At 41.7% G+C, this 25,968-nt stretch overlaps 1 protein-coding gene across 1 annotated transcript in view; it reads left to right on the top strand.

Moving 5' to 3' along the window:
* The first annotated feature begins 19,578 nt into the window (after nucleotides 1-19,578).
* The window catches only part of JAZF1 (JAZF zinc finger 1), a 190,823-nt gene continuing 184,433 nt past the window's right edge, over nucleotides 19,579-25,968 (top strand). The window contains exon 1 of the mRNA XM_054635261.2: nucleotides 19,579-20,005. Within this exon, the coding sequence (XP_054491236.1) occupies nucleotides 19,891-20,005 (115 nt within the window). The 5' untranslated portion in view covers nucleotides 19,579-19,890. The remainder of the gene's footprint in view (nucleotides 20,006-25,968) is intronic.

Raw genomic sequence — 25,968 nt, 5'->3', positions numbered from 1 at the left:
AGGAAACCCACACTGGAGCAGGCTGTTCCTGAAGGACAGGCTGATGTGGAAGGGGCCTCCACTGGGGCAGTTCCTGCTATAGCCTGTGGGAAGGACCCACAGTGGAGAAGTTCATGAAGAACTCTCTCCTGTGGAAGAGACCTCACACTGGAGCAGGGAAAGGATTCATCTCCCTTAGGATAAGGAAGCAGCAGCAGAAACAACATGTGATGAACTGACTGGGACCACCATTCCTTGACTCCCTGCACTGCAGTGGAAATCAGGAGTAAAGTTACCTACAGTTATCATCTACTGAATATTCTGAGTTGGAAGGGACCCAGAAGGTCCTGACTCCGATGTGTACAGCCCATACAGAGATTGAAGCCACAACCTTGGCATTATTAGCACCATGCTCTAACAAACTGAGCTAATCCTGTGAGACATGTGAAGGAACAAGAGGTGGGGAGGAAGATGTTTTTAAGATTTGTTTTCCTTGTATTAGCCTACCCCGATTTTGATTGGTAACAAATTCGATTTATTTCCCCAAGTCAAGTTTGTTTTTCCCATTGCATTAATCAGTGAGTGATCTCTCCCTGTCTGTATCTCAACTCATGCATGAGCCTTTAATTTTATTTTCTTTCCCCTGTCCAGTTGAGGAGTGAAGTGATAGAGTGGCTTTAGTGGCTTTTGTGGGCACCTGGTACCTAGCCAATATTAAACCACCACAGTTGTACATGATCCAGTTTGAGAAATGAATTAAAATTTAGATCCATTACAAGCTATGGAGTATCAGTTGGGTGATAAATGTAGTTTACCAACTACATTTACATTTCAATTATTTGTTAAGTACTGCAACTAATCAGCTACCTGTTCAGGTACCTGGTTTTTTCTCTTTGCTTCTTTCCTTTTCTTTCTTTTCTTTCCTACAGGGCTGTGACAAACAAGCTCATACACAACTCTAATACTCTGTTTCAAATTTCTGCTCTCAGTTGTTCATAATTTTGAGGCAGTCAAAACAATGTTAATTAAGTTAAGTTGCCTATGTAATAAATACTAAAAATGTCAGAGTTAACTCTGACCCTCCATGTATAGCAGAAAGCAGGCTATCACATAATATTTTTTCTACAATTCTTTTATTGCATTCGGCAAACAGTAAGCTACTCTTCCTAATGCACTGGATTGGTTCCAGGAGTTCTATTTCTCCCCCTAATTGTGTCACAAACATATTATATGAAATATCATCATAAAGGTGCTTTTTTATGTTTTAGTCAGAGATCCAGCTAAGCTTCTTGAGAAAATCCCAAGACTACCTTTTGCAGCACTCCTATGATTGCTTTATCTAAGTAAATAACTAAACACAAAGTTTGGGTTTGGCCATTTTGGTTCTTTGCAGTACATACAGGAATAAGCTTTGTAGTCCATCAATGGTTTACAGACCACTTGGTAGAAAGTGTGGTACTTCAGGATTAATGTATGCTTTTTGAAGCCTTAATTTTGACATCACTGAATGAGGCCAGCTTCATTTTGAAAGCTTAAAATGTTAATGTTTTTTTGTATGCTGTCAGGCTGGAACCCATGCCATTGTGTCTGTAGGTTCTTCACCTCTGAAGCAATCAGGGCAGTTATTTCCTCCAAATTCTTATGTATAGAATCATTAAGGTTGGAAAGTAACCAAGATCAGCAAGTCCAACTATTGATCAAACACCCTAATTTCAACCAAACCATAGCACAAAGTGCCACGCCGAATTGTTTCTTGAACACTGTTAGGGATGGTAATATATATAATTATATACATAAAATATACTTTCAGGTATAGATAGAATGACTTTAGCTCTGCATGGTCTGGTAGCTATTCTTAGAGTATCTTCAAAGAAAAAAAAAAGAATTAATCACTGTGATTCTGCATTGTCTCTGACTTCAAGGCTCCTTGTCCCTCATTCATTAGGTGAAGAAATCTTGCTAGGGTGTTGATTGTATCCCTTGACCCACTGATCACAGAAAATCCTTCCATCTCTGGGGGGTTTTCTTAGTACAGAGGAAGCATCCATGAAAGATCCCTGCTGAAAAAAATCCTTGTTATGCAATTTGTAGTGCAATCACCTATCCACCTAGATCTCCTGAGCTCACCTTACACCAAAAGCCTCAGATAACAGTCATGGAACTCACCACCTTATGCCTCATCACCCATGGATTTCAATTTTCATTGCCCTCTGAGATAAGTCAAGTATTTTGCCTATAGGAATCCAATTTTATATTTAATATACAGAGCAATGGCAAATTACTGTGTGAATATCAGATGACTTATTTATCTCAGGTTGAAAGTATATCTTTAACAATTTATAACAACCTTAGCCAGAGTGTTAAAAATTGTATTTTTCTATCACATAACTTATGAAAGAACATCTTTAGGAATTTAGGAATCCTAAAAACCAAGTTTTTTTAAAAGTTCATTAATTACTACCCACTGAGTTTTGAATCAAAATGAAATTGGAACTGAAGTGAATGATCTCTCTTGTCAAACAGCTTATATTCTTGATCTATGAATGAAAGGAAAAATAAAATTATGCCATGCTATCCTATGATTCTAAAGAAGGTTCCAGCAGAGCTAGAGTCAGAACCAAATAAATTTAATTCTGTAATTATACTGTTTGACTGTACTTAGGTTAGCAACTTTTCCAAGGAAGCTTTCTGTTTAGATTTCTATTTTTTATGTAGCCTTCCTTTTTGAAGTTATAGTGAGGCATATACTAAATAAAAAATGTGTTATAGAGTAAATACTGAATAGTATCCAGCAGAGCTTATATTTTTACTATTTTGTGAGTAATTTCATGCCACATATATGCAATCCGCCCCTTTCAGAATAAGATGGAACACCTGATTTTACAAATCATTTACAGAAAACAGATGTACTTTACAAGTTCTTGGTTATGTATCCATGAGGTATATTTTGCAAACGTAAATAGAAAGGCAAAGCTTGATTTAATAAACTCATATTTCAAGAAAGCAACGCAGAGAGAATAAAGTTAGCATTTATGTGTGGGTGTTATTTGTTAAGTACTGCAAGTGAGGTATAATTTACTAATCTGAGTCAAGCCAGAACAACAAGGCTACTTTGTTCATTTGGTGCTTTCTGTTCCATCTAGGTGATATGAGAGTCGAAGGAGCCAAAAAAAGAGACTTAACACATAAAGTTTTGAACTCTCTGACATATGCAGCAAGAGAGGCCAAAGTTGTGCAGAGATTTAACTATTCCCATAGGATTTTCAGGCATGTTGTCAAGGCAGCCAGTATAGCCAGGAGTTTAGGGCAACAGCTGTCCTATAAATAAACAGAGGACAATATTTTTCGGGGATTGGTATCTTCACCAACACTTGTCAAGATGGACTTAAACCCACAGAAAAGCAGTTCTGTGTAACAGTGGAGGGTTTTTTTGCTCTGAGCCATTCAGACAAACCTGAGTTTGCAGTACCCCCTGCTGTCCTTGAGAAACCTGCTGAATAATGGCTGCTCCTGTGTTACCTGCTGCTGCCCCTCCAACACAGAATCTGCTTAAGTTATCTTGCATCTAGAGATTACATCAATACATCTTTCTGATTATTCTTTTCACCCATCTCACAGCAAAAATGGACCATATTGTTCAGCAGTAAAGCCTCACTATTTTTAAAGTGAAGGTAAAGTTTGCTATATGCAAATCCACAAAACAAAAAAAAATGGGTCACAGAAAAATTTGTGCATCATCTGTTATCTGCAAAACCTCAGACACAAAAATGAAGCCACATTTAAACTCCAACAAAAAACAAAGCAAAGAAAAATATTTAAGACCTTAAGTATTTAAAATGTGTTTTAGCATAGAGGCTGAAAGCACCCATGGGCCTTGAATTATCTGGAAAAGTTATAAAACTTACTCATAGTAAATTAAAATTTTTGCTTCAATCATATTGTCATTCTTACGTGAAGAGATGAGGAGGTTAAAGGTACTAGTCTATGAAATCCAGCATAGCTATTTGGTAAATCCTGAAGGTCAATAAGTCTTTACTCAATAAATTTATATCCCAATTTCTATATTACAAAAGACCATTAAAATATACATATACCACAAGAAATAGTCCTATCTTCTCTAGAAAACCCGCCAGGATTCTAGTTTAAACAGGAACTTGCAATGAAAATATAAAAGGCAAGAATCTACGCTTACAAAATGTTCAAACTGATATTCTTAGGCCACAGTGCAACCCAAACTCCCATGGTTTCCAGGGACTACAAGCATGAACAACACTTAAGGAATGCGAAGTACACTAAATGTACTATTTCAACAGACATCTCAAAATTCCATAGGCCAGCTTTTTAATTGGAAAGAAAAGAAAAATGTTTTCTGTAGGAAAATAGTATTTCATGAAAGAACCCTTGGCCAGATAACTTGAATCATGCCACCACCTGTCTCAGTAACAGACTGATAAAAGTTGCTTTAATATATATGACTCATAACAGGAGTTTTAAAAATAATAACCATACTTCTAAATATAATGATCCCGTGCTGTATGTTGTCAACCATTGCTCATAAATTTTCCTGGGCCAGCTTTACTGTGTAGCAGAGTCACAACCTTTTTTTCAGTTTTGGAGATTTTAAAAAACTTTCCAAGAGGAGAGGAGGTGGCTAGAGCTGCCTAATTACTATGGCTTAGAATATGCATAGATTAGTTTGTTGTGCATCATTGAAACCACAAAATCATATAATAATTTAGATCAGAAGGGGTCTTTACTTAGCCCAGTACCCAATCAAGAGCAGGTTTCTTGGAGCTTTGTCCAGCCAAATTCAGGCTCTCTCAGCAGGATGGAAATTGCCCACCCTCTCTGGGCACCCATTCCAAAGCTTGACCACCCTTGTGGTGAAAAAGATTTTCCTAATACCTAATCAGTATTTCTCATTATCTGATTTGTGTCTGCTTCCACTTTTCCTGTCCCTGTTTACCACTGGGAAGGGTCTGGCTCTGCTGCCATGATGTGGGTTGGGAGAGTAGGAAGATCCCCTCGTAGCTTTCTCTTCTGCTCATGAAGAAAGTCTCTCTCTACACATCATGTGCAGCAGCCCCTGATCATCTTGGTTGCCCTCTGCTGAACCCACCACAATATATCAGCATCCTTATACTGGAGAGTCAAAAACTCACAAGCAAATGCTGTTACACATTCTTCTGTACCATACATGTATTACATATGCATACATATATATGTATACAAGAGAGAGAGAGAGAGAGGAAAGGCAAAAATGCTTTGCATTCCAAGCAGTATTGTCTTGATTAGACTTTCATTTTTAGGGTCTTATTAGTTTATACCATCATTTTCACTTCAATTTTAAATTTAATATTTCTTTAAATAATTGATTGTATCTGAGGGGGAAAAAAAGAAGGAGATATTTGTGACTCTTAAACTGCAAGCACATGTAATTCTGGAAGAAAAATCATGCACACTGTCACTGCTTCTGTGTGTTGAAGGCAGAAACTAAGTGCCAAACTCTGAAAATGCTCAAATTATTTAAAAAGCCATTAAGTGTTTGGGAAATTATCATTAACCACACCATTATTCACCAGAATACACAGAGTGAATGTTCATACAGTCACCACACATAACAAACGAAACCAAAAAACCACCAATGTTCAGTAATGTGGGCTGTTCAGTGACAAGGCAGAGCATTCCCTTGTGGAGAGAAGGCCCTTTCTGAAGTTTATTTCCTTCTAAGATAGGATGGCTTTTTGCCTCTGCAGAGAAGGTCTGTCTAAAGAGCTTGCTTTCAGTTTTGTGGTTACTATTCTTCCAAGAATTATTATCCCAACTGTGAGGGGGAACCCTTTTCTTAATTGATATTAATTACCTTGTGCAAGAAGTGGTGAGATTGGGCTTAATCTGGTCCAGGCTGAGCTTATTTCAGTTTGTGTTACATCAACTACTTTAACCAAATGCAACCAAACCACTTTTACACCAATTAAAGGTGAAGGTAGAGGTTTGAAACTGCAGAGCAGTTTGGGGTGGATATAATACAGCAGGTTAAACTTTTGTAAAACTTCACATAGTGAAATAAAACCAGAAATGGTTGTTGGTGGGGCTGTGTTTGCATTTTGGGGGAAATCACTATTTTCGTCCCATGTTTTTTATTTCTTTCTTTTTCTTTTTAATTATTTTTATTTATCATCATTCAGCTTAGCAGTGAATGCCTTTTTGAAAAAGTCAAGAAGCCCCAGGAGATTTTCATGGACTCACAGAATATCCTGATTTGGAACTCACCCACAAGGATCATCAAGTCCAACTCCTGGCCCAGCACAGGATCATCCCCAAGAGTCACACCATGTGCCTGAGAATATTTTCCAAATGCTCTGGAAATCTGTCAGGCTTGGTGGTGTGACCACTTCCTGGGACTCTTTCAGTGCCCAAACACCTTCTGGATGAAGATCTTTTTTCTAATATCCAGCCTAAGCCTTTCCTGACACAAATTCAAAATTTTATTTGAAGAGATCTCTTTGTTACTTTGATTATTATGCATGCATCCCTCCCAGTGATTTAAATGATTCTGCCAGAATAATATTGCAGATATTTGCAGTTGAGATTGAGATAGGTATTTTCTATAGGCAGAATCCTGGCTTCTGTATGTGTTTTTATTTTACTTCTCTAATGCCTTTTTCTCCTTCTGATCACACTAGTAATCTAGCCTCCATTCATTTTAGAAGGAAAAGATTTCTAAAGGATATTTCACCTTTCCTGGGTACTTATTAATGCCTGTTCTTGTTCTGTGATTATACAAAGATTTTTTGTACAAAGGAGTTGCATTGGCTTGAGTTAAATGGGTTTAGGAAAAGAAAAAAACCACAATGTATTTAGGTCAGTACAAATTCCTGGTTGGAAACTTTTAGATAATCTCAAATCTTTAAGTATATACACTTTTAAGTAGTTTACTGAAAACAGCAATGCCAACCAAAAAACTTGCTCTAAAGCCACAAAAGTTAATTTTTAGAAACTCAGTTGCATTTCTGAGTAAATCAGGCCTAGTAAATTCCCCCTCATCCCCCAGACCAGGTCTAGCAAATTCCCACTCATGCCCCCGTTTTATTTTCAGAGAAGGAAGCATCATATTTGGAAGGAAACACCTTCCATTCCCACTACTAAAGTTGTGCAGCTGTAACAAATTGCTTCATGACCATGCAACCTGATTGCATTTCTTTTGTTTCAGATGGCATTGAAAAGGAACAGCTTCAGCTATAGGAACTAAATTCCTGTTTACAGAGATTCAGTTACTTTTCCTCTTTGTTTAAGGGTTTGAGACCATGCATAAGGAATTTTTTATTACAAAAGGAAAAGAAACATTCTCAGAAAGACAATCACTAAGATGTGTTTCCTCTGCATTAGACATATATATAAACCTAAACCAACAATATACATTTGTAATGTTTTGTATAGATTTGTAAATAATTAAATATTTTAAAAGTTCTACCTTTCAACTTTTTGCTGTATAGAAACAATGCATCTCTTTTTTTTTTTTTTTTTTTAATTCTCCTAGCCTCTGGCATTATTGAAGCCTTCTAATAGGATTATTTCTTGACTCTCCAGTTAGCACTATGAGATGGAACAAGGCACTGCTTTGCAGTCCAGAACTGCAAACTATGATCCCCTGTCCCTGTTAGGTTAAATGGCAGGTTCCTTCTTCACCATGTTGTTCAAAAACCCAGGCACTCCACTAAAGAAATAAGCACAACTATGAAAACTCTATCACAAATAATGTAAACATGTATGTGTGCGTGCATATGTGCATATTTTTATACATATATATGCATGTGTGTATATGTATACACATGCATATGTATATATATATATATATGAATGTGTGTGTATAAAAAAAAATTTAAACTGACTTTATTAATAATTTCCAGAATTTCAAACGTCAAATCCCTGCTCAAGCAACACTCAGCTTCTACAAGCAAGAGAAAAAAAGGTAGTCCTGAAATACAGTACATACTACAAGCCAGGGAAAGAAGATCCAATAGCCCAGGGCCCTCTAGAAGACTGACTCATTCCTTAGATCATTCACTCCCAACTCACTTTAAACTTACACATGCCAGTGAATCCTTACGCTACTTCTGCTGAGTCCAAAGGAAAAACAAGGTATTTGTCCCTCAAAAAGCTTTAGGGGATCTGCAAACACTAAAAAATGATTGATTCTAAGTCAGGTACTCACCTGGCCTCAGGTGATTTAGTATATCATGGAGCTGGAGTAAATATCTCAGCTAAGTGGAACTCTGGTCATTGATGATTTTCCAGATCACAACTAAGAGCTAAAAATTACTCCAAAAGTCAAAAGGCAGACAGTGCCAACCATAAGCTAGACTTACAATGTAGCTGGGAAAGAAATGTGTCTTAATAAGCAAAACTACCAATTTTTTCTGCAGTGGTCCCAAATTGTTAGACATTAAGTTTTCCAACACAGTAGTCTACATAAAATGACCAAAGGGTATAACAGATTACAGAACTGCACTGTTCTTCTGATTTAGGACACCTTCACAATCTACTTTGTAGTAGTTGTCTGCTGCCCTTTGCACTGTGATCTCTGTCCCATGGGCTCTGTCTTGTAATTGAATGACATTGATCATCCCCAAAAAAATACAGCCTTGCCATCCTTGAACAGCCAACTTCTATCCCTGATGACAAGAGTCACCAGAGAATGAGCATCTAGGTGTCCAAAATCTTCTGAAATCAATTAGACAGAAACCATCATTATCTCTTCCAATTGCTGTACCACCTTGCTCTTGTCTTATCCAACTGCTGGCCCTTATCCATCACAACCACTTTCTTCTGCTACTAATAAAGCCAGCTTGGTCACCAAGTGTTGGAAAGGGGTAAAAATGACACAGAATGTGTACACTCTAATAATCACTTATGCACATTAAACAAAGGGAAACCAGCAGGTACTGCATGGATCTCAGTAAGGTGACAATCTGGCCATTGGAAATGCTCAGCCAGGCAACAATACTACCCTCCAAAGGGTACCTCATACTATTTTAGTAGCAAAATAGACAAAATATTTTTGTGATTCAAGGCAGTGAGAAGCTTAAGACCATCAGCATCAGATCTTAGTTCACTTCCAGGGGGAGATGCTAGAGTGTTTCTTTTCTATTCACAAATGAAATAATGTGGGTCAGGGAGCACTCTGGCCAAAAGTCAGTGTGTTAACTGTTCCCATACAGCCTCAAAACTGAAATTGAAAAACACCAGGTAACACATGGTAATAAGAAGAGTATTGGGTAATAATTAACAATGGATTATCACTAGACAATAAGAAAATTGTGTGCTTCAAGTCAACAGTTTATGGTCTTTAATAAAGCATTGAACACTACCACCAGTGTGGGACCTAACACCTCCCAAACACTGCCAGAAGTAAAAAAAGGAGATGAGTCTCAAACATTAAAGGGAATTAGAAGTGCCCCCAAAACTTCTATTATTCCAGCAAAAAATGTTGATAATGAAGATGTGGCACTTCTGCTCCTCTCCTGCACACGAACCGTTCTGACAGAATTGAGCAGCATCACTCATGAAGTAGAGGCAGCTTCCCTGCAGTGAAGGATATTCAAACAATTTGCTTGAGCAATGATGGTTTTGGCTTACTTATCTTGTCCAGCCAAATTAAATCTGCTGACTATGATTATGCAGGTGCTGTGTGAGAGCAGAAAGTTAAGGATGAGAAGCACCAGTCTGGCCTGATGGCTCCAGAAATAGATTTAGCCTGGAGCTTTCTGTGAAATAGACCTCTCACCTGAAAACAGCCTGCACAAATCTACTTTGTAAAATGAAGAAGGGATCTGGTAACATGCTTAAATCAATACTAACAGTTATTTTCAGCGATAACCAGTCTTCAGATTCACTAAAGTCCTTAAAATTCAGTATTGTGTCAAATGCTTTCCTCTGGAACTTAAACAGTGATGAATAAAATAACCAATTTAAACTTAAACAGTGATGAATAAAATAACCAATGAATAACCAATTTCTTCCACTTTACCAAACTGTCTGCATTTATTGTAGACCAATTAACTGAGCTTCTTTCTGGGCTAGATTTGTCCTGGCCAATTAAAGCAACTCGTTTACAGCAGCAAGAGAAATATGACCACCTACACTGGCCTCCTGTGGTTCTCCAGGGATTTTTTCTTCCTCTCACTTTTTTTTGTCCCAGATGCATTGTTGGGAGGTGGGAAAATATAGCATGCAGACCCTTTTCAAGGCTCATCCCCATCATTTCATCAAGGAAATCATGTTCTCAAGAGACAAGTTGAGCCATCATCATCATTGTTGAGCAAGATCAAAGGTGCACAAGACGCTCACTGCCGAATCAAGGACATTGCCTGAGTACTAACAGTCCTTTGAATGTGTTTATCAAACAAACCAGCATCCTGGAGAAAGGAGGAAAAAGAAATTGGCTCTTGCTTTCCCAGACAGCAGAAACAAAAGAAAATCAGAACAAAACCAAAACAAAGTGAATCATAAATTCCCCACTGCCAATCTTGTGAAGTCTGACACTGCAGATCCAACAGAAGAACTGTACACAGAAAACATTGGCACTGCAAACCAGCTGTGAGCTTCATGTAGACTACATAGGTGTGGAACCCCTCTGCCTTCAGCTGGGGTTAGTTAAGTGATGGGGGAAAGGAATCCATCTGCTTTCTGTGATCAAGGCCTACATCACCAGTGGAACAGTGGGGTGTGGAGGTTCAGGTATGGCCAGAGTTACACATAAGTCTGATCAAGTCTTTTCTCTGAAATCCTACCCTAAATGAATGCTCCAACTTTTATGGCTCTGTAATAGTTTACTTCAGTTGAAAGAGTCTTTCTAATCTACATAATAAACTAAGTTTAAAGATCTAATTATACTTGTATGCATATAAAAATTATTTTGACAATTCTCAAAGGACAAAGCCATTATGAAAACAAAAAGCCAACATCTGATTATTAATCCAATGAGGAGATAGAAAGAAAATAGTGTTACATACTAAAAGTTTTAAATTAAATTATATTTTTTTCTATTTTTGTATATCAAAGAATCATTTGAGGTTTACAATTTAAGAGGTGATATTTATATACTTCCAATACAATACAATATGAAAATGTGGTGTCTCAAGCTACAGCTGAGCTGGAAAGGTGCTACAAAAATGAGTTGAAGACAAAGTGTGAACTTTGCTTGCCAGTGCTGGAACAGAGTTTTACTATCATCACAAGAAGTCATATCTGTTAAACACAAAAAAGCCTCTAATTCTACTCTTCTACAGAAGAGTATGCCCCCCACACTTGTACACTCCAAAACTATATAAAACAAAGTAGTAAAAATTGTTGTAGACTAAAAAAAAAATCACATGCATTGGTGATTGTCTTTCAGAAAAGAGCTAATCAAGTTTTCTGTTTATTAAGTTCCCAAATTTCTTTTCCTTCTGGTATAATGTTGGGTTTAGGTGTTTAGATTTTATACTGGAAGATGGATTGGTATAAACAATGGATTAAGCACAAGTAATCTGAACTCCAAACAAGAGCACATAGATGTGAGTGAGCTCTTGAAAATAATATCTCTTCTGTTTGGTCCATATAGAAGAGAAAATCAGGAGTAAGGATTTTCATTTCACTGTGTCCTGTGATACTTTTTGGGGGGGTTTTGTTTCATGTGAAATTTCTAAATCAGAAGATGTTCTGAAGATTGAGTAATGTCCAAGTTTCTTTCCAAATACTGCATTATGCACAGGATTGTTTGTTTGTTTGTTTAGAAAGAAACCCATGATTTTCTGCAACTAGGATGAGTAGCTTTTTGTTTATGTAAAGCAGGAGCTCCTGCAGCTGTTTACAAGCAAAATTCTGCAAAGTGCTGAATACCTAAGATCACACAGTGCAGAAGTCAGAAGGCACACAAAACGAGTGTGGGTTTCAAGTAATTATGTATCTCCCAGCTTCCAACTCTTATACATTGTTATCAAGATGGGGGAAAGAATTAATGTTGTAGGAACATGCCAACTTTTTGTTCTTTTGGTTTTTTTTACAACATAAGATTTATGATGTAATACACATTGAAAGGTATCAAAAGAGTCCTTGAAGCCTTCTTAACTGTGCATTCCTCTGAAGGAAACAATGGAGCCTTTGGGTCTACTTGCCACTTTTCTTCAGTGGGTATTCATATATTATATGATATAGAATTATATCCCTTGCCTAGGATGGCATACATAAAATACTGCCTGTGAAAGTATTAGATCCCCATTCTTGATCATCTTTCCCAAGTTTCTGTAACTATTCATGTATTTTCTCCCCACTGCTTTTTTTTTTTTCCCAGCTCTGTACTATTCACCTGATTTGCTCATTCTGGATTTTTGGCATGGCAAAATTTTACTATTCCACTTTGATTTTCCAGAGATTTTGTTTCTTTTATTCCTGTTCCATATCTGCTTCCAATGATACAATGTATTTGTGGATTTGAACAGGTGATTCCACATAAACTATGGGTAGCAATCTGCTCAGTGGAGGGCAGAGAAATCTTTATAAAAAAGATAAAAAAGTCTTCAGCTGTTACTGGAGAACTATCTAAACTTCCACTAGTTGATGGCTTTTTGTTCTTTTGTCCAGAATTGAAGTGTCCATATTCACATCTCACAATCCATGTGATGATGACAGGCACACTGTCTGTATCTCTGATTTAAGCTGTCACAAGAAATACATATCTATTTGACAAACACTCTTGGGGGTGATAGCAACTGATTTGCAATATTCTCACAGCTCAGCTTCTGACACTTCAGTCAGCCCAGAAGATCATTTGAGAAGTTTACTAAGATGGGCGTTTCTTTCATTTGCAAATGAATCTCATTCTGAACTCTGGATCTCCTTTCCAATTATGTCAGGCTCCACAGCCAACAACTGCCAAGCCTCCTGTTAAAAGTTACCTGATCCTCTTTTTTTTACAAACTGCCATCCATCCCCAGCATTGTAAGTTAATTCTATGCCAAACCCTTCTTTTCCCCCACCTAAGTTAAGAATGAGAAGAGGCATGTATTTAAGAAGAGGAAGAATTCCCTGAGCAAATAACTGTTCCAACACCAGGGATTCTCTGACCCTACATGTGATTTAGCAAGCAGATTTCTGCTGGCATCCATGCCTCAGTGCAGAATTCTCCCTGTCACCAGTATTCCTGGCTCAGTGAAGAATTTTTAAATGGGGAATTTTCAGGCTAAACAGAAGAGAGTCTGTTCTGAATTTGCAGGCTCTAAAATGCACAGCTCCCTGTGACTGGGAAATCCAGAAATGAAGGACTTGGATTTTCTCAAGTAAACTTTGATTTGGGGCAGAGGAATAGGTGAAAAGGAAGGACAATGTGACCTAGCACAAAAATCACATGGGATTTGTGTCCCATGTCTTTGGACTCCAGATAAATGATATAAGATATAGCCTTATAATTGCTTTAAACCACCCTGTAACTACAGTCTCATAAATTATCATCAGGGCCAGAGGATAAGAGAGTTTGATGCTCTTTCATTTGTGATGGCATTTCTACTCCAAAGAAAGAACACTAAGAAATGCTCATTCTAATTTGAGATTTTTTTTGTGAAAATGATAATATAATCTCAATATACTTTGGAAAGAATTTGTCTTTTTTAATTGACTTTGCAAATTATGATGTCAGCCAATGCCATGAAATCTGCTTACAACTTGAGAACTCAGTTTAGGAAGTAAAAATGGAAAAGGAAAAAAAATTTAAATTACAGATTTCTGCAGTTTTAAGATGCTGTAAAAACTATAAAAATGAAAGCTTCCATCCACCAATCTTCATTAAAGAACAAGTTTACCTTTCATTAAGATAAACTTACAAAACTGCATTACTTTTCTAGTCAGTTATTTTAAAATGGCCATGCTAATCATCCCCAATTGTCTGAGTAAAACAACATATAAGATTTTGGCAAAGTATTCCACTATAATCAATAGTAAGAAGAGAGTAGGTTATTCAACACCTATGTAATTGTGGGCTCTTACAAGATACTATTGAAATAGCTGGCATTTTATAATTCCAGGGCAGACTAACACTGCAATAGTAATTTATGCTATAACATCATGTTAGCTTCAAATTTTCTGAAGTAGTCAAAACAAGAAAATTTTCTTTTTTATAGGCTACAAGTAACTAGAAATACAGAGGTAGTTTAATCTCCTGTATATATGAAACTTTGTCCTCTCAAAATGTGAAGTCTCTCAGAAAGTTAAACTAAGCAGGAATTCTATCTATTGTTTTGGGGCATCTGGAACTAGTGGGGAATACAGTGTTTTCCCAGCTTAACATTTTGTATTTCCATTGCACCCTGAAGCTATACAGTACACTGCCAAGAGAAAACTAATTCAGCAGTATAAATTAAAAATAGGATTCTCGTGACACAAACTGCATAAATATGGTTTACTTGTGTAATTATTTTGCAGCAGTGAAAATACGGTTTACTTGTGTAATTATTTTGCAGCAGTGATATGTCTTGCTTATGAAATCTTCACAATATGTGTGACATTTCTGATAATGGCCAGTATGCAGAGGCAAGCAGAAAGAAAATGATTTAAAATGTTATTGTAGAATGAATCAGTAACTATTTAAGGGAAGGTGAGGCCAATCATTTCCTTGCAATATGCTATTACCCTTGGTTTATTTTTTCCTTTAAGTAAATATCTTCAAATATGACTTTGGCAGTGTAAGAGTCAGAACATGTAGTTTTAAAAGAGTAATTGAAAAAAATTTCACAGATTTGTGTTGTCAACTAATATAAATACAGCAGAAAACAAGTACTTAAACTATGCTTTAAATGAGACTCTGAAGAAAGTATTGGCTTTTTTCTTACTATCTGAATGGGGGCTGGTGTCTTCAATAAAAATCTTATCACCCTCAAAGCACCAATTGTAGCAACTACCAGGTTTTTCAGATTTGGACCTGTAACCTTCAGAAAGCATTAGGACAGGATAATTGGCTTTTGGGAATCCAGAACCGTATGAGTGGCTGGTAGTAAGCTACCCACAGAAAAGGCCCAGCAGTTAAAGCAGTTGATTACCACAATCTAACTGCTAAGTTACTAGTTAAAATTGTTGATTAGAAAGAGCAGCAGACAAAAGGCATTGGAAAGGGTCTAAGAGTCAGACTGTTTAAGGAGATAAGGGGTCCAAGACGACAAAACATCAGTTCAAGGTAGAACTGAATGAAAATTACTCTAAACATGTTCTTTACTTTATAAAATGGACTTAAAATGAGGCACAAAGATATTAAGTAAGTGAAGAAAATATGCAGCCCTAAGACACGCATTTTAAAGCAGGTAATAAGATGATCTAGAAATTTACTCAGTTAATCAGGCCTCAGCCTTGTACAGGAGGTCTGAATGGCAGCACACCCTTCTCACATGCAGTCCTGCTCTCAGCTGTGCCCAAGAGTCTGCCCAAGATAGAATGATTTTTAAACTAAGGTCTTAGGGGGTCTTCAAAATAACTTCTTCAAAAACAAATAAATCAGGGTCCTACCAGCTCTTTGAGCTCTTTCTCAGCTCCATTTATATGAAGGATCCTTTACAGTAGCTATTAACACCTCTGAATTGGATCTACCCAGCAATTAGCTCTGGCTTGACAGATCACTTGGGCCTAATTTCCATTTATTTCTCCCACAGAACAAAATAACAGGGCAGCTTCTGAGCACTTTGGCAGTTTGTCATATGGATACATGAGGTCTCTATCCTAATAAAGCCTGTGTAAGAAAATGCCCATAAAATCATAGAATGGTTTGAGTTGGAAGGGACCCTAAAGACTTCCCTCTGAAATGGGCAAGGACATCTTCCACTAGAGCGGTTGCTCAAAGTCCCATCCAACATGATCTTGAACATTTCTAGAGATGGTTGGCATCCCTGGGCAACCTGTGCCAGTGTCTCACCACACTCAGAGTAAAGAATTCCTTTCTAATACCTAATATAAACCTACCCTCTTCAATTTAAAGCCACCACCCCTGGTCCTATTACAGCATGTCCTTGTCAACAGCCCCTCTCCAACCTTCTTATAGGCCCCTTTTAGGCAAGGAGTTCCCAAAGCCTTCTCTTCTCCAGGCTGCACTGCCCCAGGTTCCAGCTTAACTTCATAGGAGAGGTGCTCCAGCCCTCTGACCATCTTTGTGGCCTTCTTCTGCACTTGTTCCAACAGGTCCACATCCTTCTTATGTTGGGGATTCCAGAGCTGGATGCAGTCCTCTGGGCGAGGACTCAGGAGAGCAGAGTAGAGAGGGAGAATCAACCTGCAGGGATTCCAGGCAGGATGCAGCCCAGGACACGTTTGGCTTTCTGGGATGAAGCACACATTGCCAGGTCATGTCAGACTTCTCATCCACCAACACTCTCAAGTCCTTCTCTGCAGGACTGTTTGCAATCCAATCTCTGCCCAGACTGTATCTGTGCCTGGCATCTCCCTGATCCATATGCAGAACCTTGCACTTGGCTTGCTGAACTCCCTCAGGAATGCACAGGCCCATCTCTCAAGCCTGTCAAGGTCCCTCTAGCTGGTGAACTTTCCCTCCAGTGTGTCATTGGCAAACTTGCTGAAGGTGCCCTCAATCCCACTGCCCTTGTTGCCAACAAAGATGTCAGACGGTGCCTGTCCCAACACTGACCTGTGACAAACACTCTTCACACTCTGATCATTCATAATAAAGAACTTCAAAACATACTGGATCAGATAAACTACTGATAAGAAGTTTAGTAAAACTACTCCACTTCCCAGGTATTAGAGAAAAAAAACAACAAATACACGAGGAAGAGTGGGAGTTCTTTGTACAAGCACCACTAATTATCAGGACATCATGTATTTTGTCTGTAATACACAGATGGTAACATGATAATGACAGTGAATCAGGGATGGGAAGAGTTAATTTTGGGGGCATTCTTCACTGTGTCTGTTCATGCCTGTCTGTTATGAGCCTGGACATCAAAACCAGGGGCAGAAACTCCTTTATTGTGTAGGGGAGAAATCCCTTCCACCTCTGTGGAAGAACAGGGAGAGTGTTCCAAGTTTTTAAATCATAGGAAACAACATATGAAGTGGTTTAACTGTTCTAACTTCTACTGAAGCCATCAAAGTTGAATATGTGCAAAAAGAGGCCCTATGGAATAGCAGTAATTTCATCAAAAGATAATGAATGGAATCCCTATGGGACACTAGTAACTCCTGGCTTTCCAGCTCTTCTTGGCTGCTGCAAGAGTTAAGCTCTCTCTCTATCTCAAAGGGTCACAAAAATCCTGAGAGTTTAGCAAACAATTAATCAAAAGAGACCTGCAGCTAACTGGAAGAGTTCACACATCAGAAAGCAATCATTACATTGTATGTTACTAGCAGGTGGTTAACCATAATGTTTATTACTTGTCAGTTACAAACATACTTTGATTTCTTTGTAGGTGACTAGTGTCTTTGTTAATAGGTATTAAAAGGTTTTGATAACAACACAATATCCATCATAGTTATGTTTCATAACAGACTAAATCACTATCTGTTGACCTTGATAGATTAGCTACGTGAAATTCTCATATTTAATACTAATTCTGATTAATCTTGATTTACTGCCTTAGAAAATTTCTATTTGAATTATGCTGGTAAATGACACCAACACAACGTTTACTTGTACGTTTAAAAGGCCTAGGTGTTTGGTTCTACAATTAGCCTCTAAACCTGCAATTTACTGGGGAAGATGCTTATCTTCCTTTTTCACTCCTCTTCCACACTCATTTGTTTGTTTATGTCTTGGTTACAAGGGCACTTCCACAACCTGACTTTGTGGTATTATTCATGACAGCAGCTTGTGTGGCATGAGTTTCCAGGATGATCATCTTAGATAGGAACAACTCCTCCTGAGCTGAGTCAACTCACCGTGAGCAAATTCCTTTTGTAACACCAGAAAGACAGTGCAGAAATTAGAAAAATAGTAAAATGTGAAGTAGCTAGGCTTGAAACAGGTGGACCAAATGACAGATGTGCCTCTGTATTATTCAAAAGAAATATTCATTTCCATAAAATGCCTCAAAGCAGCAGTTTTCCAACCTTCTAAACTATACACTGACCACAGTGAACCTTGAAAACATACTGTGGACTATCATGTGTCCATGCTACTATTCTTTTTTAAAGTGCAATAGTTCTGTGTTTCAGCATCTCATGGCTATGAAAATTCTATTTACAAACTCCAGCTTGGGTGGAGTGTTGAAGTAAGAGAAGGCATCTCTCCACATTGTATTTTTCTGGAAAGGCTTTGTCTTTGCTTTGTTTGTTTTGATGTAAACTAAGATGAGTGGGTTTATACATCCAGAAAAATAGAATGGACGAGGGGAAAACATCAGAAAAATATTAAAGTGAACACGTAAGAAAATGACTAAAATAAACTGCAAGCTAAAGCTTGTTTTCTCAACACAAATGATGAGTTCTCTGATATACAGGATACCAGGAACTAGCTCCAAGAATTTTTGTCCTTTAAGGAAATAGGCAAACACTCATTTTTTTATTCACTAACCATTCTACTGCATTTTTAGGATTTGCTACTCTTTGGCTCCCACAGCAACGCTGGGAACATCCTTACCTGCAATACAGGTAACAAGATATGCCAGGGCTAGGCTTATTCTTGTGCACATGCTTGATTCTACAGAGATAACAGCTTGGAACTGTAATCTGTCAGCGGGATCAGTGGAACCACTTATGTCCATGCAATTCAGAGTCTCATGCAGATTCTGAGGCTTTTTTTAGCACCACTTTTGCTCAAAACTATTAACAATGTTGTACAATCTTGTAATTATAAAGATTAATATAAAACAGAAGAAGGGGGGAGGGGGGAAGGAGAGCCTTCCTGACAAGCGATCTGTTTTTTTTTTTTTTTTCTTTTAATTTTAAATAAAGCTGTCTGCGAATTTGAGCCTAGGGAGACCTTCATTAAAATCAATTAATCAGTCAGCCTCTCTACTGAATAGCTTTCTGGAGACAGAGTCAAAATAGGATTTGGAAGCGATGTGTGTGCGACTCCTGTTTAACTCTTCTCCCCAGGGCCGCAGTCTGACACCTCTGACCCGCCTCAGCGGGACGGGAAGGGTCTGGCACGGGGATCTGTGACCGGCGGCTCCGGGGCCAGAGGGACCGTAGCCCGCCCGGCGCCGGGGGGACCGCGGTACCTCGAGCAGGTGCCCAGGGCCTGCGGCTCGTCGCCGAGCAGGTGGAGGTTGTGTTCGGCGGCCTCGGTCCCCCTTGGGGAAGGAGCGACCGCCCATCAGTTTAGCGACCTCGGCGAGGGCTGGTTGCTCCCCGCCCCGGGCGGGTGGAAGTGACAGCCGCGTTGGGAGCCAAGTCCCGGCGGCTGGGTGAGCCCTCAGGGGCGGGCGCCACCTTCCCGGCCCCAGCAACTGCCCCGGAGCATCTCCCCTCGCCCCGCCGGCCGCAGGAGCAGACCCCAGCCCCGCCGCTGCCTCCGAGAGGCTGAGGGGGAAAGTTCTCCCCGCTGCCCCAGCCCCGCGCGGGGCCGGACGAGGCGGCGCGGTGTCCCCCGGCGGCGGAGGGCGGCGCGGGTGCCCTGCTCCTCCCGCCGCCGGCGGCCGCCGCCGGGGCAGCACAGCTGTTACAGAGCCGCGCTGGTCCCTCCTCCCAGCTGCGGCTGCCTCATCTCCCCCCACCCAGCCCGTCCCTCCCCTCCGCCGCTCCCGACGCTGCTGCTGCTGCTGCCGCTGCTGCCGCCGCCGCCACCACCTCCTCCTCCTCCTCCCCACCCCCACCTTCTCTCTCGCTCCCCATCTCTCTCTCTCTCCGTCCCGTTCCCCCCCTGCCCCCGCCTCTCCCCGCCCTGCCGCCGCCGGCCCTGGCAGAGCAGGCACCGCAGGGGGATCTCGATGTAAAACCATGACAGGCATCGCCGCCGCCTCCTTCTTCTCCAACGCCTGCAGGTTCGGGGGCTGCGGGCTCCACTTCCCAACCCTGGCAGAGCTCATCGAGCACATCGAGGACAACCACATCGGTGAGTGCCCGCGGGGCCGCGGCTGGGGCAGGGCAGGGCGGGCGGGGTACGCGGGGGCCGCGTGTGCGGCGGTGGCGGCGCGGGGTGGGGTGGGGGGCACAAGGTGCAGCGGGAGCCGGGGCGCGGCGGCCGCCGGGGGAGGAGGGTCGGCGGGCGTGGAGTGGCAGGAGCGGGTCCTGCGGGCGACGTGGAGCGCTCTTCGGGGAGGCGGCGGCGTGCGGCGCGCCGGCATGGGTGGGTGCGGGGGAGGCGTGCAGCCCGCCGGCCCTGGCGAGGGGGAGTTAGTTTGCATTGGCAGGAGGGAGCGCAGGAGCCCGGAGGAGGAGGCGGCGGTGGAGGAGGAGGGAGGAGGACGGGCACAGCACGCCGCCTGCTGCTTCCGCCCCGGCGCTGGCTGTCAGGGCTCCGGGGAGGGAGGGAGCCGCCGCCGCGGCAGCCATTCCGCTTCCTCCTCCTCCTCCTCCTCCTCCCGCCGCCGCCACTGCGTCCTGTCAGCGCTGTTGCTAGGTGTGGCGGCGAGCACGGGTCGCGCTCCGGCCGCCGCAGCGCGGGAGGAGCCTCTCGGCGGGGGTACCGGCGTGCAGGAGCCCAGGGCCGGCGGCGCGGTGGGCGTGGAGGGAGCGCCCGGCGGCGGGGCCGGCGCAGCCCCCGGGGTCGGCCGGGCGGGAGAAGAAGGCGGCCGCACCGGCTGGGACCCGCCGCCCCGAGCCGCAGAGCCCAGGCCCGGCCGCGCCGGAGCATCACCTGCAGGCTCCCCTCGCGGCCGCCGCCCCGCGCTCCGCTCCGCCGCCCGTCCCGCCAGGGCCGCGGGGGCGGGGACGCGGCGGGGCGATGACTCGTCAGTGCCTTCCCGGCGCGGGCGCCTCATGGGCGGCGGGCGGGAGCGTGCGCAGGGGCGCCGGGGCCGCCCCTCGGCGGCGCGGGCGGCGCCCAGGGGAGGAGGGGGCGGCGCGGCTGCCGGCCGGCCGCGGGCGCCAACTCTCCCTCTCCCCGCTCCGGCGGGACCGGCCTGCCCGCGCCCGGCCGGGCCTCAGGCGTGCTGGAGCGCAGGGTCCGCCGGCAAAAGCATCTCGTCCGCAGCCGGGCGCGGCGCTGCCGCCTCCCCGCACCTTCCCGCCTCGGCAGGTGTGCTGCCTTGGCTGCTGCGCTACTTGCTTCCCATCTGCATCTTCCCGACTTTCTTTTTTTGTTAGTAAAATACAGCTCTTAAACTATCAAAAAACCGAGATACTTCTTTGATGCAGACTAAGTTTTAAAACTAGGAGAAAAAATACAGAAGTTTTAAGTACCTAGGGACTGTTTCACTAGAAGTATGGAGAAATGGTGCTGCTACAAAACGACAAAACTAGCATGCATTTCAGTTTATTGAAGTTTTAATAAGCCTGCCTGAATACCTGAAAAAAAATCACTTTAGCTTTAATTGCGAGTGTAACGTTACATTAATGTAGCATTATAGGTCAGCAAGATGAAAGGTGTGGTTCTTATAATTATCACGATGCCTAGAGTGAGGTAAGAAAACCACATACCGCAAAACTGTGTAATTTATGACTTGACATGGTGCAGGTATACCATTGTGATATTGTTGGGTTTTTTAATCTCAGATTCTTAGCTTTTCCTATACTGTGCATCACATTACACCAAAAAAGCTTATGGGAAGCAGTTCCCCAAAATGAAAGTTCATAAGTCAACTTACATGTCCCTTGAGTGGATTATCAGCCCTTAGGTGCCACAGCCCACAGGGTGTCAGAGAAGATACAGCCCTGTCCATGTGGTCTGTGCATTTCTGTATGGGTCCTGATCAGCAGTTCTGAGACTTCTTTGCACAGAAGGGAACTTTATGTTGAAATACCGTGATTTTAAATAATTATATATTTAATGCTATAGCCAGTATTCATTGCTTTTACCTTTTCTCAAAGTTAGAGTGTTATCGATTGAGCAAGCCCACATTTAACAGAGTGTGTCATTTGCCAAGGCTTCCAGGACACACATCTAAGGCTCTACACATGGTGTCACAGAAGCAGCTGATTTGAGTACAAACGGCTGGGGTATGATAAAAGGTTGATTGTGCTTCATTTTTAATGTTTCACCTCTGCATGACAGCAGGTTGAACTTCACCTGTTTGTGAATACAAAATGTAGCAATGTTATGTTACCTGTATGAGACACTGGGGAAATCAGGAGGGAGTTGAACCAGTGACACCGAAGTTCTTATGTGAAGGCTCAACTCTGTGGATTGGTGTGTGCAAGGAGCTCCTGACACAGCCTAAAGGATGATCATCTATGAAAAGTCACCAGATAAGTACTCAGCCACAAGGTGATTAACCTTTCTGAAAGCAACTGAGAAATAAAGGACTAAATGTCTGAATAGGAGCTTCTGTTGGAATTACTTTTTCAGAAAGATGATGATGCAAACAGTGTCCAGCTTTTGCCATCATACAGGCCTAGAAATGTGCACTGAAATATGTTGCTATAAAAACGGACTGTATTTTTTGGCACATGGAGTAAAGAGTAACATGCCACGTAAAAATAGATTGCTTTGGACGTTCAGCATGTGCTGCAGGAATAAAGAAAACTTGATTGAGTTATATTGCGTTATTAGTTTAAACTGAAGTGGGTGATTGCTGGGCAGACAGTGTTTCAGCACAGATAATAAACTTGATGCTGCAAACAGCTGTGTGTGGGGAGGTTTATATGGCACAGGCTCTAGGTGGTCTGGCTGCTGCAGTGCTGCTGCTCTGCCACCTCTCACGGGATGGGATAATCCGGCGCATCATCAGTGGAGCGCTGGTAGGAATGTGCTCGTTTCACAGAGCTGTACTGTGTATCTGAAAAGTGGGAGCAAACACTTAATCAAGGGATTTTGGTTTTTTTTTTGGTCAGCCTTTGGAAAAAAAACTCAGCATAAGGAAATAGGAAAAGAGACAATAGGAAGAAAGTGATGCACAGGAATTCTCACCTGAATGTGAGGAAGTACTTCTCTTTCATGTGGGAGTCTACTCACTGGAACAAGTTGCCCAGAGTGGTAGTGGAGTCTCCTTCGCTGGAGATACTCAAGAGCCATCTGAATACAACCCTGTGCCATGTGCTCTAGGATGACCCTGCTTAAGATGACCCACTGTCATCCCTTCCAGCCTTACTGGTTCTGTCATTCTGTTGTGGCATTGTGCAGGCATTTCTCAGCAACTCTGCAGCTGCTTTCTTTGCTTATAAAATTAATGAATAAGCATATTTTAATGAAATAATTCAGTGTACAGTAGTGTAGTTTGGGTTTTGTTTTTTTCCACCTACATCTTAGTGACCAAGTAAGAACATACTGGTTACTTGAAAAAGTATCATGTGGGAGAGTTGTGGCCATTGGATGAAGTATTCAGCTCTAAGGTGGTGCTGGGTGTGCATCAACACATCAGCTTCTTTTTGGGTTTTGCATTTATAGATCAAAGACTTGTGAAGAACTGGGCTCACTCGGAAGCACTGCTCTGGGGTCATTCATAGGGCAGGCCAGGCCCTACTGGTGTCCTCTGCAATGAGACTGTGTTCTGCAGTCTGTAACAATGCTACTAAACAGTGTACTCACATTTTCTGTGGCTCACAGCTGGAAATGGATGTTGATTTAAAACTGCCGATTTGTAAATGCCTCTCTGTCAGCTTTTTCTGCCAGCACGTTGTCCAAGCAACCTGAAGTGCCGTTCCCTTCTCTGCAAGTGTGCTGAGAAGGGGGGCTTTTGGCCTGCCTTGCTAGGCTGTCTCCTTGCCTCTCGGTTTTGTCTGTTCTGACCCCTTGCAGGTAGCTTGGTTGACTTTTCTGACATCTCTAGTCCATGAGAAAAAGGCCAAATTTACTACAATTAGCCAGATTCAGACTGTCAAATGGAATGGACTCAACTCCCCTAAGTAATGTCAAGAGAGGAGCTAAAAGACCCCCAAACCCACCTATTTTCGACTGCCACATACTCAGCTGTGACAACTGGCAAACTTTGTTGTATTTCTGCAGTCCCATAGTGTCTTCAGCTATGATGTTGGGACCAGCACAGCTGCTTCCACAGAGTGTTTCTGAAAATATACTTTAGTCTTTTGGGGAATTTTGAGAATTTCCCTCAATTTGTTTCTCCCTCAATCTGTCTGCAGTTGAACTGCACTCTTTAGAGTGGAGTCAGGTAGCTCCTTAGTTGCTAAGACCAAGTTTACTCTGATGCTGAAGGACCAATATTTAAACTGAATCTCTTCATCAGATTTTCACAACATTTATTTATTTTAAATTTTGCATGGTATTTGTAGTAAAATACTTTAAAATCAGGCGAGGTTGCTGTTTGTGTGAGGCACTATGTGGTCACTTGGTTCATGGTAAGTGCTGATGTGGTGGTGTATGTGCCAGTGTAGCTCTTTGGCTGATATGAGCAATCCTGCTACTCCTGAGGCTCATCAAGCATTGAGGAAATAGGTGCAAATGAAATCAGTGTCCAAACATGTGGTGGTGGGCTAGAAGAGGTGAAAGAGTGGATAGAAAGAGAGACAAAACAAATGTGTGTCTGAAGACACTCTTACCTAGAAGTAGAGTTTTAGAATTGTATTTCACTGAAACTACTGGAATTTGAAGGGAACAAAAAAGACCATCTGCTTATACAGTAATTGCACAAAAAAAGGTGATCAACTGTTGTTGAACATTTCATTATAGGCTTGCAAGAAGTCCCAGTGCTGAACAGCTTTCATTGGAGTATTTTTATAGTATTGCTGTTGGAACTGGGAGCTTCTCATCAAGCTTGACTGATTCTCAAATACTAGGATGGGTCCTGCAACAGAACAGTGCTTGCTGTGGGAGCAGAGGCAGCTGCTTTTGTAAGTGGTAGGATTATCAGGAAAAATAAAACTTCTCCATAAAAGAATAATTGCAGAAGACAGACCAAAACCTTGCATATAAAATACTACCCATCTGGAAAGTTCAGGTCATATGGAGAGAGAAAGACTCTAATGAATTTCCATGTTTGGTGGTTGCTTTGACGTCTGCTGCCTTCAGTGACTTCAGTTCTTAATATTATGCAGTCAAGAGGCCAGATTCCCCAGCAAAGAGCTCAAGTAGTTGGATAAGCCATTGGCTGAATGCATGTAGCTTTCTTAAAGTTGTCACTTTCAATATTTTCTCAGGCATGCTAATAACAGTGTGGTGTCCTCACCTTGATAGTTACAGGTGTTGAATGATGCACTGGCTGTGAGCACATGCTAAAATGTCATTTGGTGTTGCTAAAATGTGGGCTTTGCTCCCCACTGCTGTGTTGCCCAGGCTTGGATGAAGTGCAGTCTGACAGAGGTGGCAGCTTCTATATTGGAGCTGACCACATGTTGTGTAAAACAAGCATAAAAAGATACAACTGTTGTATGTTGCTAAAGATGAGGATGAGGGGCCACACACCAGAATCTGTGCAAGGCCTGGAAACCCAAGTCTGTATGACAGGTTGTGTTCTCTTCACGAGAGTGTGAATGTAGTTCGAGTGGCTGCCATCATGTAACTTTCCCTTAGCATTTGCTCAGTGTGTAATTTAACATTTGGAGTTGAGGCCGGCTGTTTTGAAAAGGTGGTAGATCTTAACCTCAGGCTTTTTACACCAGGAGTGGTGTGGCAGGTAAGTACATGGAGTGCTCTCACCAGGGTCTGGAAATCAGAGGACAGAGCCATACTTACGTGTCACTAATGTGCATGAATGTGTGTCCTTGCAAAATAAACAAATATGTGCATTTGCCTCAGCAGGAGTACTAATTGTTGTTCATTAAAAGCAATTTACAGCTACATTTAGCTAAAGTTCATCCTCTGCCCAGTACTTCTGCAACTGTAGTTTTTGTTTCTTATTTAAAATGCATTCACAGCAAAGTGGAAGGATCTGTTTTCCAAGGATGTTGGTTATTTGCTTTGCAAGTTGATATGGTGAGGAAGGGCCTTCCATGTCAGGAAGGCGTTTCTATCAAATAAAGTCT

This window comes from Agelaius phoeniceus, chromosome 1 (assembly GCF_051311805.1).
Source record: "Agelaius phoeniceus isolate bAgePho1 chromosome 1, bAgePho1.hap1, whole genome shotgun sequence".
NCBI classification, from domain to species: domain Eukaryota; kingdom Metazoa; phylum Chordata; class Aves; order Passeriformes; family Icteridae; genus Agelaius; species Agelaius phoeniceus.
Note: the sequence above shows the minus strand (reverse complement) of the source record. Positions and strands in the feature narration are given on the sequence as shown.